Here is a 17,400-nt window from a genome sequence, read left to right as displayed (position 1 = left end):
TAGAAGGTTTTTCATTTTTTTCTTGGGATATGGCACACCCATGTTTGTGCTTTGAACAGAAGCAGGTGGTGCATTTTTGCTCAATTATTGAATTGGACATGATCAGTGCTTGGACTGGAAGCTGTACATAACTCCAAGTGAAGAAATCACTAAGAAGAATCAGCTAGAAACTATTCTGGGAGAAATAGCCTACCAGTGCTTGCAAATTTCACTTTCATCATTAAAATGATGTCTCCCAGAAATGTCTTTCTTTTACTTTTATGCTTTTTTTTCAGATATCAATGCTAAATGGAGGAAAGAAGTTCAGATAGAAATGTAGCTTTGTAGAGTTACTATTTTTTAATGTTCCCATCTTTTCTCCCATAGAAAGGAAAAAGGAAATGGTGGGAAAGCTGTAGAGCTATGTAATAAGAGATGATATCTAAAGAGCAATCCATCAGTGGGGCATCTTTGTATTTGGGTTGAGAAGAAGATTCATTCCCAGACAAAGGGGAAAAAAATAAGCTGTGGGCAGCAGTAAGTCTGAGCCAAATCAATATGAAGATGTTTCCAAAATGATAATTGGAAAATTAAACCAGTGACTAATGTCACCAAATTATGTTTCTCTGCTAAATATTCATTATGCTGGCAATGACCCAATCAGTGATTCCTACTTGACTGAAATCATGATGGATTATTTCATCTTAATCATAGAATCACAGATTAATGTATAGCAGAGCTGGAGGGACCTCAGAGGCCAGCTAGTCAACTCTTTCATTTTACAGATGAAGAAACAGACCCAAGTAGGCTAATTGACTTGCCCAAGGCCACAAAAAATAATAATGATGAATAATTGATAATAATAATGGCTAGGATTTATATAATACTTTTTTATTGTCATTCAGTCATGTCTAATTCTTTGTGTTCCCATTTGGGGTTTTCTTACAATGATACTGGAGTGGTTTACCATTTCCTTCACCAGCTCCTTTTACAGAAAAGGAAAATGAGACAAACAGGGTTAAGTGACTTGCCTAGGGTCATACAGTTAGGACTTTGGACTCAGGAAGGTGAGTCTTCCTAATTACAGGCCTGGCGCTCTACCCACTGGGCCATCTAGCTGCCCTTATATAGTACTTTAATGTTGGCAAAACAATGTACTTATCTCATTTTATCTTTACAACAGCCTTAAGAGGTAGATACTATTATGATTCCCATTTTACATAAGAGGAAATAACCCTGAATTCAACCCAGGTTTTCTTACTCCAGAGACAGTAAATGTCTGATTGTACCACGTAGTCTCCCTAATGCACTACACCATGCAACTTCCTTCATATTCTCCTAGCAATCTTGATATTCAAGGAGAGAGTATTAAGAAGCTCCCACTAAATATCTAGAGTTCTCACCCAAACTCTGCACACAGTTATGTGGTCCAATAACTTTAACATTGGGAATGGAAGTTGGACCCTCCAATTCTAACTTGTCCCTGATTCACTGCTTGATTAGGGTAATTTTGTTCAACTTTATATATTTGTGCATATAAAATGTGATCTCTCTATCACACAGTAATTTTGCTTTTATAAATGACATATATTCCTTAATCATAGAATTTCTGACTTGAAGAGAGCTTTGTTCTTGTTGTGTAGCTGTTTCAGTCATGTCCAACTCTTCATGATGCTGTTCAGGGTTCTGTTGGCCAAAATACTGGAGTGGTTTTCCATTTACTTCTTTTGCTCATTTTGTAGATGAGGACATTGAGGTAAACAGGGTTAAGTGACTTGCTCATGGTTGCACAGTTGGGAAGTATCTTGAGGCCAGCTTTGAACTCAGGAAGATGAGTTTTCCTGACTCTAGGCCTGGTGCTCTATTCACTGCTGTATTCACCTAGCTGCCCCAGGACTGACCTCAGAGAACATTGAATCCAATACTTTCATTGTGCATCTGAAACCAAAGTCCAAAAGGGCTAAGTAAACAATAACAACAATAACATTTGTAGAGTCTTTAAGGTGCGTAAAGCATTTTACAAATACTACTTGATATTCACAACAACCTCAGGAGGTAGATGTTATTGTCATCTCCATTTTAAAGAGGATTTAACATTCAGCAGGGAAATGACTTGACTAGGGTCACACAGGAAGTGTCTGAAGTCAGATTTGAAGGGTGGTCTTCCTGACTCTAGGCCCAGAGGGGATTAGACAGATAGATTCTAAAAGCTCTTCTAATTCTAGATCTACGATCCCACTAGATTGTTTGCATGGTGTGTCTATACCCATTTGAAGTACTTCAGAATTCTCATGTGCCATGAGAATATCTCTGGATTGGATCATATGTCATCACAACCATTCCGTTATGCTTCAAATCTCTCAAGGTCCTCCTAATATTAACCCTTTTGTAGAGGAAAGTGCTCTTCCTATTCAACATTTCAGCTCTCCAGCTCCCACCAATGTGTTTCCATTTACACAAAGAAGTCACTCACAATGATGTTTCATTTAGATCTTAAATATGATCTCCTTAGCAATAAGGCAAAAGAAGTAATAATAACAAAGGCACTCATTCATTAAAACAAATGCAGGAATAATAAATACATCATAATCCACATACAAACCTGGGTCATGCTCTCCTACTAAATTAGTATCTATTGAGAAAAATGGACACATATTTAGAGAAATCTGTCAGATACACACATATATGAGGAAAAACAAAGCCCTCAAGGTAGCTCACAATGCTGAAACAATAAACATTATCTTCTTTCTGTCTCAGCCACTGTCCACAAATGTTCCTTATAAATGTAGCTTTTCTGTTAAACAAATGTTTCCATTACTAAACACATTTACATGTGTTGTACTCCACTAACACTTTAGTAGACGTCTTGGAAGAAGATCACTTTATAGGAAATTTCGGACAAACTAGTTGATCTACCACATGACTTCTCTGATTCTCTGCTTCCAAACTGTTTCTCTGATTAAGATAAGTACTATTCTGTCATTTTTTCTCCCTCTTCTCTCAGCTTACTAGGTTCAGACTCTGAGATTTCTCTACAATCCATTTTAGCTCATGGTCAATAATCCAATTCTCATTTTTTTCTGTCTATGATAAGATCAATTACCTTGCTCCTGTAATCATAGAACAGCTCTGGTATCCATCTCTCCATTATATTGCAGCATGTCACATTTAAAATACAATTGCTTGTTTCAGAACTCGAGTCAGAGTAACTTTAGAACTCAGTAAACTCTATTGCCGTTGTTGTTATTCTTATAATCTATGTAACTCTACTGGGTTTGGGTTTTGCCAAACTTTGGTTTCAGATGCAAAATAAAAGTATTGAATTAAATGATATCTAAGGTCACTTCTAGTTAGAAATTCTGCCCAAGGCACAATTTTCACTAAAAAAGCAATACTATTATGTGATCCAGAGATCATATCACACTTAGAACACTGAGCAAATCTGACTTCACCCATCAATAAGGTGCTCTATATGAAAGAGTAGAACCTTGAAGGGACAGTACCTTACTCTCTGATCCTATGTGCCAGATCCTGAACTAGGTGCTGGAACACAAATATAAAAATCAATTTGTCCTTATGTAGCAGCAAGAACCCTAGCATACCCAGGATGGCTGCTAGCACAGGTTCTTAGACCTGCTTTTCTAAAGGAAATCAACTCAAAATAATTTAACAATCTTACTTTAATCAAGCATATATCATTTACCTAGTTCAGGGGAAAAAGTCAACACCCTGAACTTCAGAGAATACAAACAGAAGTTACAAGCAGAGAGAGAAACAGCCAAACAGACAGGGCTTCCAGCTGTCTGACCCATTACATCCATACCTAGTCAGTTACCAGAGAGGGAAGCATCAACATTTGGGTTTTCAAAGCCGGGGGGCTCAACGGCTGCCCAGAGTCTCATCTGGTCAAATCACATAATTCTTACCAAAGTGAGCCCCAAAGCAAAACCTCACATCAGGGTATATATGGCCTTCTCTTGGATCAGAGAATTTCACAAGCCTCTGACACTGCCCAAGTAACAAGGTGTGGGCATTCCTGAAAAACAAGCGTCCCGCCACAAGCTCCATGTGACCATATTCAGCCTATTAGGGGTAAGAGTATATTTTCAAATCAGGGAAAGATCTCAGAGTCATGTAAGCCTATCAAAGGGCCTAGGGGCAGGGAAGACCTTCAGATTTCCATTCCCATAACACCTTACTATTAAGGAGTTAATATTTTATCAGTATATATGACATATAAATCAATTTAAAATATGGACAAATAAAATTTCAATGGACAGGGGCAACTGGAGAATGAGAAAAGGCAGTGGTGATTGAGCTGAAGGAAGCCAGAGATTTCAAGAGAAAGAGAGAAAGAGGAAGTATATTCAGGAATGAGGCACAGGTTAAGCAAAGTCTTAGTATCAGGAGCTAGAATGTCACCTTGTAGAAGAAGCTTGTTTTTTCTTCCAGTGGTATGCCCTCCCAAATAAATATGTCCTATCACTTACAAATCCTTCCACCTAGGGTCACACAGAGGATTATTCTTGTCCCTGGATAATCTGCTTATCAAAAATACATATGCTTTTGCCTAAGTTACCAGGATGAATAGGGTATCTGGCCTGAATTTCCAAAGCAATTAGATAACTTTTTTTGCCTCATTATAATACTCAGATAAGTTATCTCCTTTGAGCAGAGATTGCCCTTAGCCACACAGATATAAATATCAGGCCAGTTCTCCCAGCCAAATGGAAATTTGAGGCAAATAATTAAAGTGCTTTGGTTTGGTTTGAACATCTGACCCAGGTCCTTTTGATCTAAATTACCAGACTGATTATATCAACTCTCTCCTTCCTGTGAGCTACAGAAGTCCCAAACTCATGGTGCTGAACATGCTGATTCACCTTCTTGGAAAGTTGCCTTTCCAGGCATCTTCTTATCCTGGGTTTCCTCCCACTTCCCCCTCAGCAGTTTCATCAGGCAAACCTGGTCTTGAAAACTGTTGCCACAGTTGCGAGTCACAACTTAATCACAGCCCTGGGAATTGAGTCCTCAAGAGCTCTCTGCAGCCTCTAGACTCCCTGTTGCTAGCACAAATTGTAGAGTCAAAATTACCTTTCCCTTAGGGAAGAGCTGCAAAGCTGGATAAACAGTGATGATCGGCAAAGAAGCTTTGGCAAAGTTATGGATAAGTATGTGTGTCCACCCATCTTCTTACAAAAGCAAGCAAAAAGGCAGATACTCTGCAACCCAAGTGGTGACCATTCTTTCTATTGGATAATGCCAGAAAGCTTCTGAAAGTCACCAGCTGAAGTGAACTTTTCTAATTTCTTGGGGTAATCAGAGGGATACTTTATGTGGTGGGGATCCTGTACATTATGCACAGTTAAGACTTTATTATCGTTTGCCCCTTCTCTGCTAGTTAAATCCCACATCTCCTCAAAGACCAACTTAAGTTGCTACCTACTCAGGGGATAGAGTGCCAGACTTAAATTTATGAAAACCTGAGTTCAAATTCCACCTCAGATACATCATAATTTCACCTTGGGTCAGTCACTTAATTCTCTCAGACTGTTTCCTCATACAAAATGAGGACAGTAACAGCAAGCACTATATCGGGATATTACGGGGCTCAAATGAAATAATATATTAAAAGTGCTTTGCAAGCCTTAAAGTATTATGTAAGTGCTGGTTATTAGAAACATTAGTATTATTTAGTGGGCAGAGAGGGAATAGTATGAAAACAATCTATTTCCCACTCTAGCACATTGCTATTAACAAAATAGAGTTATATCATAGCTGGAAAGGATGTAAGAGATCATTTAATATTTTACTGTTGTTCAGTCATTTTCAGTCATGTCCAACTCTCCGTGTCCCCATTTGGGGTTTTCTTAGCAACGATATTGGAATGGTTTGTTATTTCTTTCCAGATCATTTTACAGATGAGGAAACTGAGGCAAATAATGTTAAGTGACTTGCTCAGGGTCACATATTTTTTTCTTTAGAAGTTGATTTGATAGTGCCTTTTCTTTTGTATTATTTCTTCCCCAGATAGTTTGTTATACTGACCTTTTGGTGCCAGAATTAGTTTCTGGCCTAACTCTGCTAGTGCTGTCCAAAACAAGTACAAAATCTCAGCTGAAATTCTTCATCATTCATTTCATTTTGATTCTCATTTAAAGGAAGTTGTCCTTTCTTTGTCTTTTTCAGACAACCATAACCTTCCATCTGCAGAGGTTGTCTAAAACTAAACTCCACTTGCTTAATGCAGGTGGAGACAAAGTTCCCTTACAGTCTCTTGTGAAATGGTTTAAGTTTATGAGCAATCCCCTCAATTATTGAATTAAAGAAAACTGCACTTGTCCCAAGGGCTTTTTATGATAAACTCTGCAAAGAGTTATCAAGTATTGATTGTATATAAGTCCTATTCTGGGTTCTATAAGGGGGAAGGGAGATCCACAGATCAATCATCAACAAGCACTTCTTAAGCTCCTACTATGTGGTAGGCGCTGTATAAAACAGTCCCATTTTCTAAAAGCTTACAGTCTTCTAGCCAGAATATGGAACTAAGCAAACAACTGGGTGTATTCCTGAAAAGTTGTTTGGAAACATGTTGGTAATTTTTTTTTTCCTATTTTAACTGCAGTAGGGGGAGCTCCCAGCTTAAAGTCAGGATGTAATAGTGTAATGCTTGAGATCAGTGGGATTAGTCCTGCCTTAAAACCTTTTAGCAATAGATAAATCAGACAGATGCCATCATCTATGGTGTGTACACACACACACACACACACATCTTTCTGCTGTATCACAATAATTTCCTTTTTTTTTTTGTTTTTGAGAGGGGAAGGCAAGGCAATCAGGGTTAAGTGACTTGCTCAAGGTCACACAGCTAGTTAAATGTCAAGCGGCTGACATCAAATTTGAACTCAGGTCCTGCTGACTCCAAGGCCAGTGCTCTATTGACTGTACCACCTAGCTGCCCCCACAATAGTTTTCCTAAGGGATGGAAGAACTCTTATGTTTCAAACTGGATTACACTGATAATTTAGTAATTTTTGTTTGTTTTTAATTTTTTAAAAATTTGATGGTATACTTATAGAATCCTAGAAAATCAAGTAAAAAACTACTTGAGATAATAAATAAATTTGGCAAAGTTGCAGGATATAAAATGAACCTACATAAATCCTTGGCATTCCTATATATTTCTAATGAAATCCAACAGCAAGAGATAGAAAGAGAAATTCCATTTAAAGTTGCTGAAGACCTTATAAAATATTTGGGAATCTACCTGCCAAAATAAATCCAGGACCTATATGAACACAATTACAAAACACTTTTCACACAAATAAAGTCAGATGTAAATAACTGAAAAAACATCAGTTACTAGTGGTTAGGTCGAGCTAACATAATAAAAATGACAATTTTACCTAAATTAATTTACATATTTAGTGCCATACCAATCAATTTACCAAAAACTTCTTTTATAGAGCTAGAAAAAATAGTAACAAAATTCATTTGGAAGAACAAAATGTCCAGAATATCAAGGAAATTAGTGAAAAGAAATGCTAGGGAAGGTGACCTAGCCATACCAGATTTTAATCTGTATTATAAAGTGGCAGTCATCAAAACTACTTGGTACTGGTTGAGGAACAGAATAGTGGATCAGTGGAATAGATTAGGTACATGAGACACAGCAGGCAATGACTAGAGTAATTTACTGTTTGACAAACCCAAAGACGCCAGCTTTTGGGATAAGAACTCACTATTTGACAAAAACTGCTGGAAAAACTGGGAAACAGTATGGCAGAAACTGGGCAAAGACCAACATATAACACTGTCTACCAAAATAAAGTCTAAATAGGTTCATGATCTAGGTATAAAGGCTGATACTGTAAGCAATCTGGGAGAGCAAGGAATCGTTTACTTGTCAGATGTATGGAGAAGGGAAGATTTTATGACCAAACAAGAGGTAGAGAGCATTATGAAATGCAAAATAGATAATTTTGACTACATTAAATTGAAAAGTTTCTGTACAAATAAAGCTTAAGAGGGAAGTGAAAAATTGGGAAATAATTTTTACAACCAGTGTCTCTTATAAAGGCCTCATTTCTAATTTACAGAGAACTGAATCAAATCTAAAGAATATAAATCATTCCCCAATTGATAAATGGTCAAAGGATGTAAACAGGCAGTTTCCAGAGGAAGAAATTAAAGATATTTATAAGCATATGAAAAATTGTTCTAAATTACTACTGATTAGAGAAATGCAAATCAAAACAGCTTTGAGCTACCACATCTCACCAGCCAGATTGGCTACAATGACAAAACAGGAAAATGATAAATACTGGAGAGGATGTGGAAAAATTGGAGCACTAATGCATTGTTGGTGGAGTTGTGAACTGATTCAACCATGCTAGAGAACAATCTGGAACTATACCCAAAGGGCTATAAATAAGTGCATATCCTTTGACCCAGCAATACCACTTCTAGGATTGTATCCCAAAGAGTTCAAAGAAGTGGGTAAAGGACACATTTGTACAAAGATATTTATAGCAACTCTTTTCTGTGATGGCAAAGAATTGGAAATCAAGGGGATACCCATCAATTGGGGAATGTCTGAACAAGTTATGGTATATTAATGTAATGGAATACTATTGTGCTATAAGAAATGAGGAGCAGACAGACGTCATAATAACCTGGAGAGACTTATATAAACTGATGCTGAGTGAGGAGAGCAGAACTAGGAGAACTTTCTACACAATTACAGACAAATTGTATGTGTGAGGACTAACTTGGATAGACTGGGCTCCTCTCAGCAATGCAAGGTTATAAGATAACTCCAAAAGACTCATGATGGAAAAGGATCTCCTCATCCAGAGAAAGAGCTGCAGAGTTTGAATGCAGATTGAAGCAAACTGCGTGCTCTCTTTGTTTTGTTTCTTCTTTCTCATTGTTATCTCACTTCTTTACAACTTGACTCATGTTTCATGTGAAGGTATTTGTAGATCCTATATTTGATTGCATGCTGCCATGGGGGGGAGGGGGGAAATTTGAAACTCAAGGGTCTGTGAAACTGAATGTTGTAAACCAAAAATAAATTAATTAATTAATTAAAAATAATTTTTGTTGTTGTTCAGTCATGTTGGACTCTTCCTGACCCCATTTGGGGTTCTCTTGACAAAGATCCTGGAGTGGTTTGCCATTTTCTTCTCTAGCTCATTTTACAGATGAGGAAACTGAGGCAAACAGGTGACTTGACCAGGGTCACACAGTTAGTGTCTGAGCAGATTTGAACTCAGGTCTTCCTGACTTTAAGCATGGCACTCTATCCAATGTGCCACATAGCTATTCATTTACCATTCATTAAAGTAATGAATTTAATTCTATTCATTCAGGAACTCTGTTTCTTCCACTGTGTGTTTCTAACACATATGCATATACACTATAGACATTGCTGTTATTGCTTGTCCTTCATTCTCAAAGAGGACCATGGCATCAGGAAGATGATTCTATGACTTGCAAATGAATCAGATTTAAATGAGGGAGGGTGTTTAAAGTCAACAGCCTCACTTTCTCATTCTGAGTCGTCTGGGTATATCTATCACAATATATATCAGAATACTGGAAATGACCCCCCTATAGATGTATATACATATACATACATACATATATAATAATCCATATTATAGAGTCATGTCTGTATACGCACATACCATCTGTAGTATAGATTATATCTATATACCATAAATTATCTATACATACACATGCATATATGTACATACATATACTATGCATACATCAACACATATGCTACTATACATGTGTATATATGTGCACATGTAGAAATGTGTGTATATCTACATGTATACCCATATAGACTATATACCATAGGTTATATATATCATATGTGCTGATATATATATAACAGTATATGTGTATATATATATAAATACACATATGTATATAAATACACATATGTATATTTTACACATATATCCACACATATACAGCATGTATGTGTAGAAGAATACATATACTTACACATATAATTGCATACATATGCAAATCTATACATATCTAAATACAAATGCATGCATATGCATATATTTGTATTTATACATATTGAATTATTAAATATTAATTAATTGAGATATTGAATTAATTAATTTTCATTGATAAAATCATAGATTGAGCTCTGGATAAGACCTAAGAAACCATCTAGTTATTGAGAATAAAACTCAGGCCCAGGGCTACAAAGTGATTTGCTTAAGGTCACATAACTACACAACACCAGAAGCAGAATTAGAACTCATGTCCTCTAGACACCATATCGAGTGGTCTTTCTGTTGTATCACAAAATTTTCTTAAAGGAACAACTCCTATTTCAAACTGAACTATGCTGCCAATTTCATCATTGTTCATTTAACATTCATTAAACTAATGAATCGAATTCCATTCATTAGCCGTTGGCTCTTCCATGTGGGTTCACAACTGTCCTGTTTCCATTTCTTTCTCTGACTTTCTTAGGCAGCAGTGAAGAAACCACTGGCAGACCAATGGTTTCCTAAAAGGAGAGATAATTGTGAAGGTGGATTACATGCTGAGATCTGTCTTTTGAGACCCTGTGAGAACACATACCTAGGATATCCTCTGGCACAGTGTGCTGAGAGATAAACTTAGCCATCACGTCTTCTTTGATGTTTGTATGGAAGCTGATGTAAAATGAAGCAGAGTGTTCTTGTTTTATTTTTGAGGTGGGGAGGATGTCCAGATTTTTATAGATAAAAAGAACTCTTAATGAGGAAGTTTCCTCTACCAATGCATATCAGCAAATATTGTTCAATTTCTTGTCTTAATTTCCAATCTCACTGAGAAGGTTCTCATTTTCCCAAGGTCACGCAGGCAATATACATCAGGAACGGGACTTTAATGAAGGTCTTCTCTCTGATGCCAGCTCTTTCCCTACAATACTAGTTATCTCTGAAGCACAGTATATTCCAGCAAAATCCCTAATATGTCTAATTTATATTATTGAATGGACCCCAAAATTCCAGCTCTTACATGAAAATTACACTGTCTATATCCTTTGCCCCAGAGATCCGACTGCTAGACATATACCCTAGGAGGTCAAAGACACATTCTACTAATACAAAATTATTCATGGCAAGAGGTTCTTGGATTTTTTAAAGTAGCAAACCAAGCCATGGGTGTATCCACTGTGTAATGGCTAAACAAACTGTGGTCCATGAATATGATGGAATATTGTTGCATTATAAGAGATTAAGAATACAGAGAAATTTGTGTGTGTGGGTGGGGGGGGTAGTTTAAATCAACAAATGAAGTAAGGAGAATCAGGAGAACAATATGCATAATGGCCACAATGATGGAAGGCAAAAGAACCTGGAATTATAAAATTAAGGTTAGCCTTGGAGAAAAATTGAAACAACATGTCTTATTTTCATTATAGAGGACTATGGGTGTCTAATACTGCTTATCTTGTGAGATGGTTTTGTTGAATTGTTTTTGTTCTCTTTCTTTTTAGTCTTTGTTCCAGTCAATGGTTTGCTGGGAAGAGAAGAAGAATATATTTAGAAATTAAACTGATGTAGAAACCAAATAAAGATTTTTTAAGAGAAAATTAAATTCTCTTCTTTAAAGTGAATCAATGTTAACCACTCAGTGTTGTAGAAGCCTGACCTCTGACATTTACCAGTTGTTTGGCCATGGGAAAATTACTTCCCCTTCTCTAGGTCTTACACAGAGGTTCAAATAAAATACTTATGGAAACACTTTGCAACCCCCAAAGCACTATATAAATGTCAGTATTATTGTTATTTAGATTTAATCTGATTAGAATCTTATAAACAATGTCCTCTGATGTGTTGAAAGACTAGATAAACAAATGAGCCTAAGTAGTAACTCAAATCTTACTTTCTTTTTTTTTTTTTTTTAAAGCAATTGGGGTTAAGTAACTTGCTCAAGGTTACAAGGCCAGTTATTTCTGGGTGTGGTGCTAAATATCTGAGCCTGGATTCAATCCCAGGTCATCCCAACTCTGGGGCCGGTGCTCTTACTCTGCTGAGCCACCTGGCCGCCCCTAAGCAATTGGGGTTAAGTAACTTGCTCAAGGTTACACGGCCAGGTGTTTCTGGGTGGGTGCTAAGTGTCTGAGCCCAGATTCTATCCCCAGGTCATCCCGACTCTGGGGCCGGTGATATTACTCACTGTGCTACCTTGCTGCCCCTTAATCTATCTTACTTTCTTTAAGACAACTTTCTCAATTCCCTTATTTGTGAATGCCTTCCCCAGAGATTATCTCCCATCTTCTCTAAATATCTCTTGTGTGCACTTAATTATTTACATATCTGCCTCCATTAAAATGTAATCTCCTTGAGGGCAGGGACACTATTTTTACCTTTCTTTGTAGCCTCAGTTCTTAGCAAAGTGTCTATACTTTTAAGAAATGTTATTTTTATTGATTGAATACTGATATTATTTTCAAAATTTTTATTTTTATTAAGAACTTGTTCAACATCAACCAACACTAATCTTTCTATATGTTTTTATATATAAGCATATAAATAGAGTTGAATATGAAACTGTGAACTTTTATTATGTAGACTTTGTTTTCAAGTAGATTAAATTTAATGTTAGTAGCAAAACTGTCCTGCTTTTAAGTGTCCACTTCTCAATTTTATTTTGCTCTCTTCTATGTATCTTAAATGCTTTATTGTTCAATTTTTTCTTCTTTTTTGCATCACTATTATTACCCAAGAATTGTCCTCAACCACTCCTCTCCCATTCCCATAGGAGTCTTGCCTTGTAACAAGTTGTAGAGTGAGTTAAAACAAATTGAATGAGTTGAAATAAATTCCCATATTGACTGTCTGAAGATGTAACACTGGTATTCTTCTAGTAATGTTAGTTGATTATGAGGCAGTTTTAGTTGAGGACCACCCTAAGGTCAATGTGGAGATGCATGGTGGCCCCCAGCAGGCTGCAGGTGGTTACAAATGTAGTATTACAAAGGTGAGGCAAAGACATGAATGAAATATACAAGCAACAACCACACCAAAACAATGGCTACTTACATGGGAGAGTGTGAGGGAGGGACAGCTTTTGCATTCCATTACTACCTGCAGAATGTTAGGATAACTTTGAAGGAGACTCCCAACACATTGGCTGAAATTGCTGGAGTGAACTTTTCACAGAAAAGAGTCCCAAGATAGTCAAGGAGGAATGAGTTACAACCATTATCCTCATTGGAGATTATATCCACATTGGTGAGATCACAGACACATTGGTGTATCTGAAGCTACCGAGAGGCAGTATGATGTAATGGAAAGAACATTGGAAAGTTGGAAGAAATCCTGGAAATCAGGAGAGAATTGGGTTCCAATTCTGTCTCTAACACTTACCACAGGGAAATTATTCTACCTCTCTGACCCTTAATCTCTTCCTTTATAGAACAGAGACCTGTATGTATAGTGTGCTTCATGGTGTTGTCATAAGATCAAATAAAATAATGTATGATATTTGTGCCCACATAATATCCCCCAAAAGCACTGTTATCTTTAAGGTACTGAATAAATGTCAGTGATTATCAAGCAAAGGAAAATGTAGACATAGGCAAATTTCACTAGAATTTTAGGCTGAAGGAACTACATCTCCCATAGCCTAATGTATGCACAATAATTTTGGGTAGCATTCATCTTGCAGGATCTGTGGGAGATTTGTAGTTCAACCACTTTTCAAAGTGAGAATTGACCTATTTGATATGACACTATTCTAAGGACAAATACTATGTTTATTGTCATGGAAACTCTAGAGTATATCTAGAAAGGGGAAAATAATTAATCCCTCTTGATATCTCCTAGAGGCTATTTTGACAAAATGAACTTCAATTCATATGTTTGCCCTCATTGGAATGAACATTTCTTCTATAAAAAAGGTTGTGATTTAATTAGACATACAAGTCTTTGGTATCTCTTTGAAATGAAATTGTGTGTCTTAGGGAAAAGATTAAATTTGCTTTCTAACACTGTCTTCTAAATGAAGAATACTTGAAGGTTTGAAGCATTTAAGTTTAAACCCTTAGCTTGAAACTGTACTATGACTTTTGGGACACTCTATTTTTCATCTTTTCTTTGTAATTTGTCCCCAATTAAAAATGAAAACAGGTATCATATGAATCACAAGAGTTACCAGGTTCACTTAATAGCTAGTAAGTGTATGAGACAGCAAAACATAGTAGAATCCTGGAAATTGCTGGCATGAGATCTGAGTTTGAATCTTGCCTCTGACATCATTTAGTTGTGTGACCCTAAGTAACTCTTAACTTCTTTGAGCACCAATTTCTTTAGTAGTATAATAGGGACAATCATATTTCCACTAGCCATTTTAAGGGATTAAAGTAAGGAGAGTGCCTGGTAAAATATTAAAGCACAATTACCCTTTCCCCATTGTAACTTTTCCCCATCATGGTTTTGATACATTTCAGGTTAGTGAAAGAAATTAAATGGGAATTTGGGGAAAGTTTTGCAGGAACTAAGAAATGCATAAAATAAATGTATAATAATGTATAATATCAATATATTTTATCTTTTAATAACATAATAATCCAGACTTCTCTGTAATGAAGGGTCAAAATTTTTTTTTGTGGATCTTCCATATTAAAGGGGTGCCACACCCCTAAACTCTGTGATGTGAAAGGGATAAGTGTACTAAGAAAATGCAAGTTATTACTAGAATAAAAACTTAATAAGCCATGCCAAGGACATTTTCACAAGCCAAGGAGTAATTTTCTTGGTTGTTTTTTCTTTTGTTTCAGACGCTGCAAATGGACATAAACAAGCTTAACATAACTTTGCTGCGGATATTCCGTCAAGGAGTGGCAACAGCTTTAGGTCTCCTACCGCAACAAGTTCACATCAACCGCCTAATTGTAAGCTGCCCAGATGTTGTCTATGCAAATGTCAAGATGTATTTTAATTAGACAGTGTTTCATTACTTAAGGGAAGATTCTCTAGGGCTAAGCCTAGCTTGCCCTCAATGTAAGCATTTGATGATTCTCATACAATTAGAGCTAACAGGCACCACAGGAATCATCGACTCCAATTCTGTAATTATGAGGACATTGAAGCCATACTTTAGGTTACTTACCTAAGATCATATAGGTAGTGAACAGTAGAATCAGGATTCAAATGCAGGTCCTCTGGCTGAAGACACAAAACAGTTTTCTATGTACCACACTTCTTAAACCTTACTAGAGGCATGTACCCAAAACAAAACAAAATTCCAAAACTCTATACAACACACTTCTAAGTTTAATTTGCAATATTAACATTTTCTCCATCATTTTCATAAATTTAGAAAATCAATTTGCCCAATCTGTGCTAGAACATTCTGATCTTGTATTGGTCTGATCATCCACAATCAGACACATTGAAACTTGACTCTAGCATAGTGATGTCATTTTGGTTCTCTTGAGAATGAAGGACAACAATCAGCCAACCAAGACAATCAACAAAGTAATAAATCAATTCTAAATGAATCAATTTAGCTCACACTGAAAATTTAATAATGTTCTGTCTCAAGATGATGGAAGGTGGATTTGAGCTCAGGTCCTCTTGACTTCTTCTAATACCTTTCTGCATATATGTCATAAGAAATTATATTCCCTGTTAATGGGAAAGCTAGTAACCACTTCTTAGGAATGTTTTGTGATAATTAAAAAGATTCAAGGGACATGGCTTCTGAGTAATTTGATCATTTTATTAAAAGGTCAGCAGGTTATTAATAACTGGATGGTCATTTGGCCATCTCTCTTAGACCAAAGATCATCATGGTGGTAGGCTCACAGTTTATATACCCTTCCAATGAGAGGCTAATGTTACCCCATCATCATGTCACCCTTGGACAGAAAAAAAACATCTCTATACCAAACCACTCCCAGCCTTGGGCCATCTAGACAAAAGGATCTGTCTCCATCCAAGCTTGTGTAGAACACAATAGTTTCTGCTTCCCTATGTTAAATTCCTTGAAAGGTTGTATGGTGTCTGGCCAAGATCAGCAGAGTTAAGACAATAACATAAAGAGTAATATGCTTCAAGAAAAAAATGAGTTATTTAGAAGAAGTGGAGAACCTCTGAATCTCCCTAAGATATTGATTATTAATAATATTTTCTCACAGTTTTACAGAGATTTCACATTTCAGGTAGGAGTTAGACTAGTTAACCTCTAAGCTTCTTTCCAATGCTCACATTCTATAATTCAACACATTAATATATTACCCCAGTAGCCTATTTGTCTATGTATACACAAATATATGATGCTTCAAAAAATAGTTAAATAATTTATTTTTCTTCTAGAAACAGAAATGTTATCCCATAATGCATACTGGACTGCTAATATCCCCTAAGGATATATGCCAATGTTGTGTGTATGTGCCTTTGGCACACATTCTGGATCTGCTCTCCCAATCCTCACTCACATTGGCAAGCTAGGTCTCCAGAGTTCTGGCGATTCATCCACTCAGGGCTCTAAGGTTAATCCTGAGGGATTGATAGTTGTTTTTTTTTTCTAATGTCATAACTTATGAACTCCCACCAGGGTGCTTCTCTCCCTGATTATCAGTTGAGATCAATTAGCCAGCCAGATTTAATTTGCTTTTAAAGGTATGTATGAAAGTGTTTGAGTAGGAAAAGTTGGTAAAAAAAATATCCCTTCAAATGACTGTGTTATTCTCCCATGACAACATAGAGAATCCCCCAGAAGGTGGTCTCCAGCTTGTTGGGCACATGTGGAAAACAGAACTCCTTCATGGGGCCCTCATTAAGTGCTCCTTGGGTATATTGTAACTTATCTGTTAGACTTCTTACAGAGTCTAAAGCTGCCTTTTCTTAGTCTTCAGCTCCCAATACAGATGACACACCAGCTATTCCAAAGATGCTACTGGGATAGATGGGAAGTCCCCAATCACTTGACCCTCTAAGGTTCTCAGGACCTCTTTTGATCAAATCAGGGAAGCTAAGGGAGAGAAAAAAATGAAGCTGGCGCTCTAATCTCCCCTGTCCTGCCTGCAATTCCTTTATAGCCGTTTGACTAGGAAGGTTGTTGTTACTGTTGTGTTTGCACTTCGTTTTCAAAGAGGACCATGGCATCAGGGAAATGGTGACAGGACTTGCAGTTGACATTGGTTTGAATGAGGGAGGGTCGTGCAAGGTCACCAGCTTCGCATTCTCCTCCAGATTAATCTGGATCCAGAAACCAGATATCCATCAGGATGACTGGATGATGACTCAGGATGCAATGGGAGACCCTGGCTAGATTCCTTCTTTTCTTCCTCCCTTCCTCCCTCCCTTCCTTGATTCCTTCCTTATTTCTTCTTTCTTTCTTTTTCTTTCTTCTTTCCTTCCTTCCTTCCTTCCTTCCTTCCTTCCT

At 36.8% G+C, this 17,400-nt stretch overlaps 1 protein-coding gene across 1 annotated transcript in view; it reads left to right on the top strand.

The window, feature by feature from the left end:
* The window catches only part of PTPRR (protein tyrosine phosphatase receptor type R), a 380,321-nt gene that overhangs the window by 163,715 nt on the left and 199,206 nt on the right, over positions 1 to 17,400 (top strand). The window contains exon 3 of the mRNA XM_069081929.1: positions 14,789 to 14,902. Coding sequence (XP_068938030.1) covers positions 14,789 to 14,902 — 114 coding nt within the window. The remainder of the gene's footprint in view (positions 1 to 14,788; positions 14,903 to 17,400) is intronic.

This window comes from Petaurus breviceps, unplaced genomic scaffold (genome assembly GCF_028583685.1).
Source record: "Petaurus breviceps papuanus isolate PSGF00001 unplaced genomic scaffold, PetGlider_PUasm1.0 156, whole genome shotgun sequence".
Taxonomy (NCBI): Eukaryota; Metazoa; Chordata; class Mammalia; order Diprotodontia; family Petauridae; genus Petaurus; species Petaurus breviceps.
This window is presented reverse-complemented; position numbering and strand designations above follow the sequence as displayed.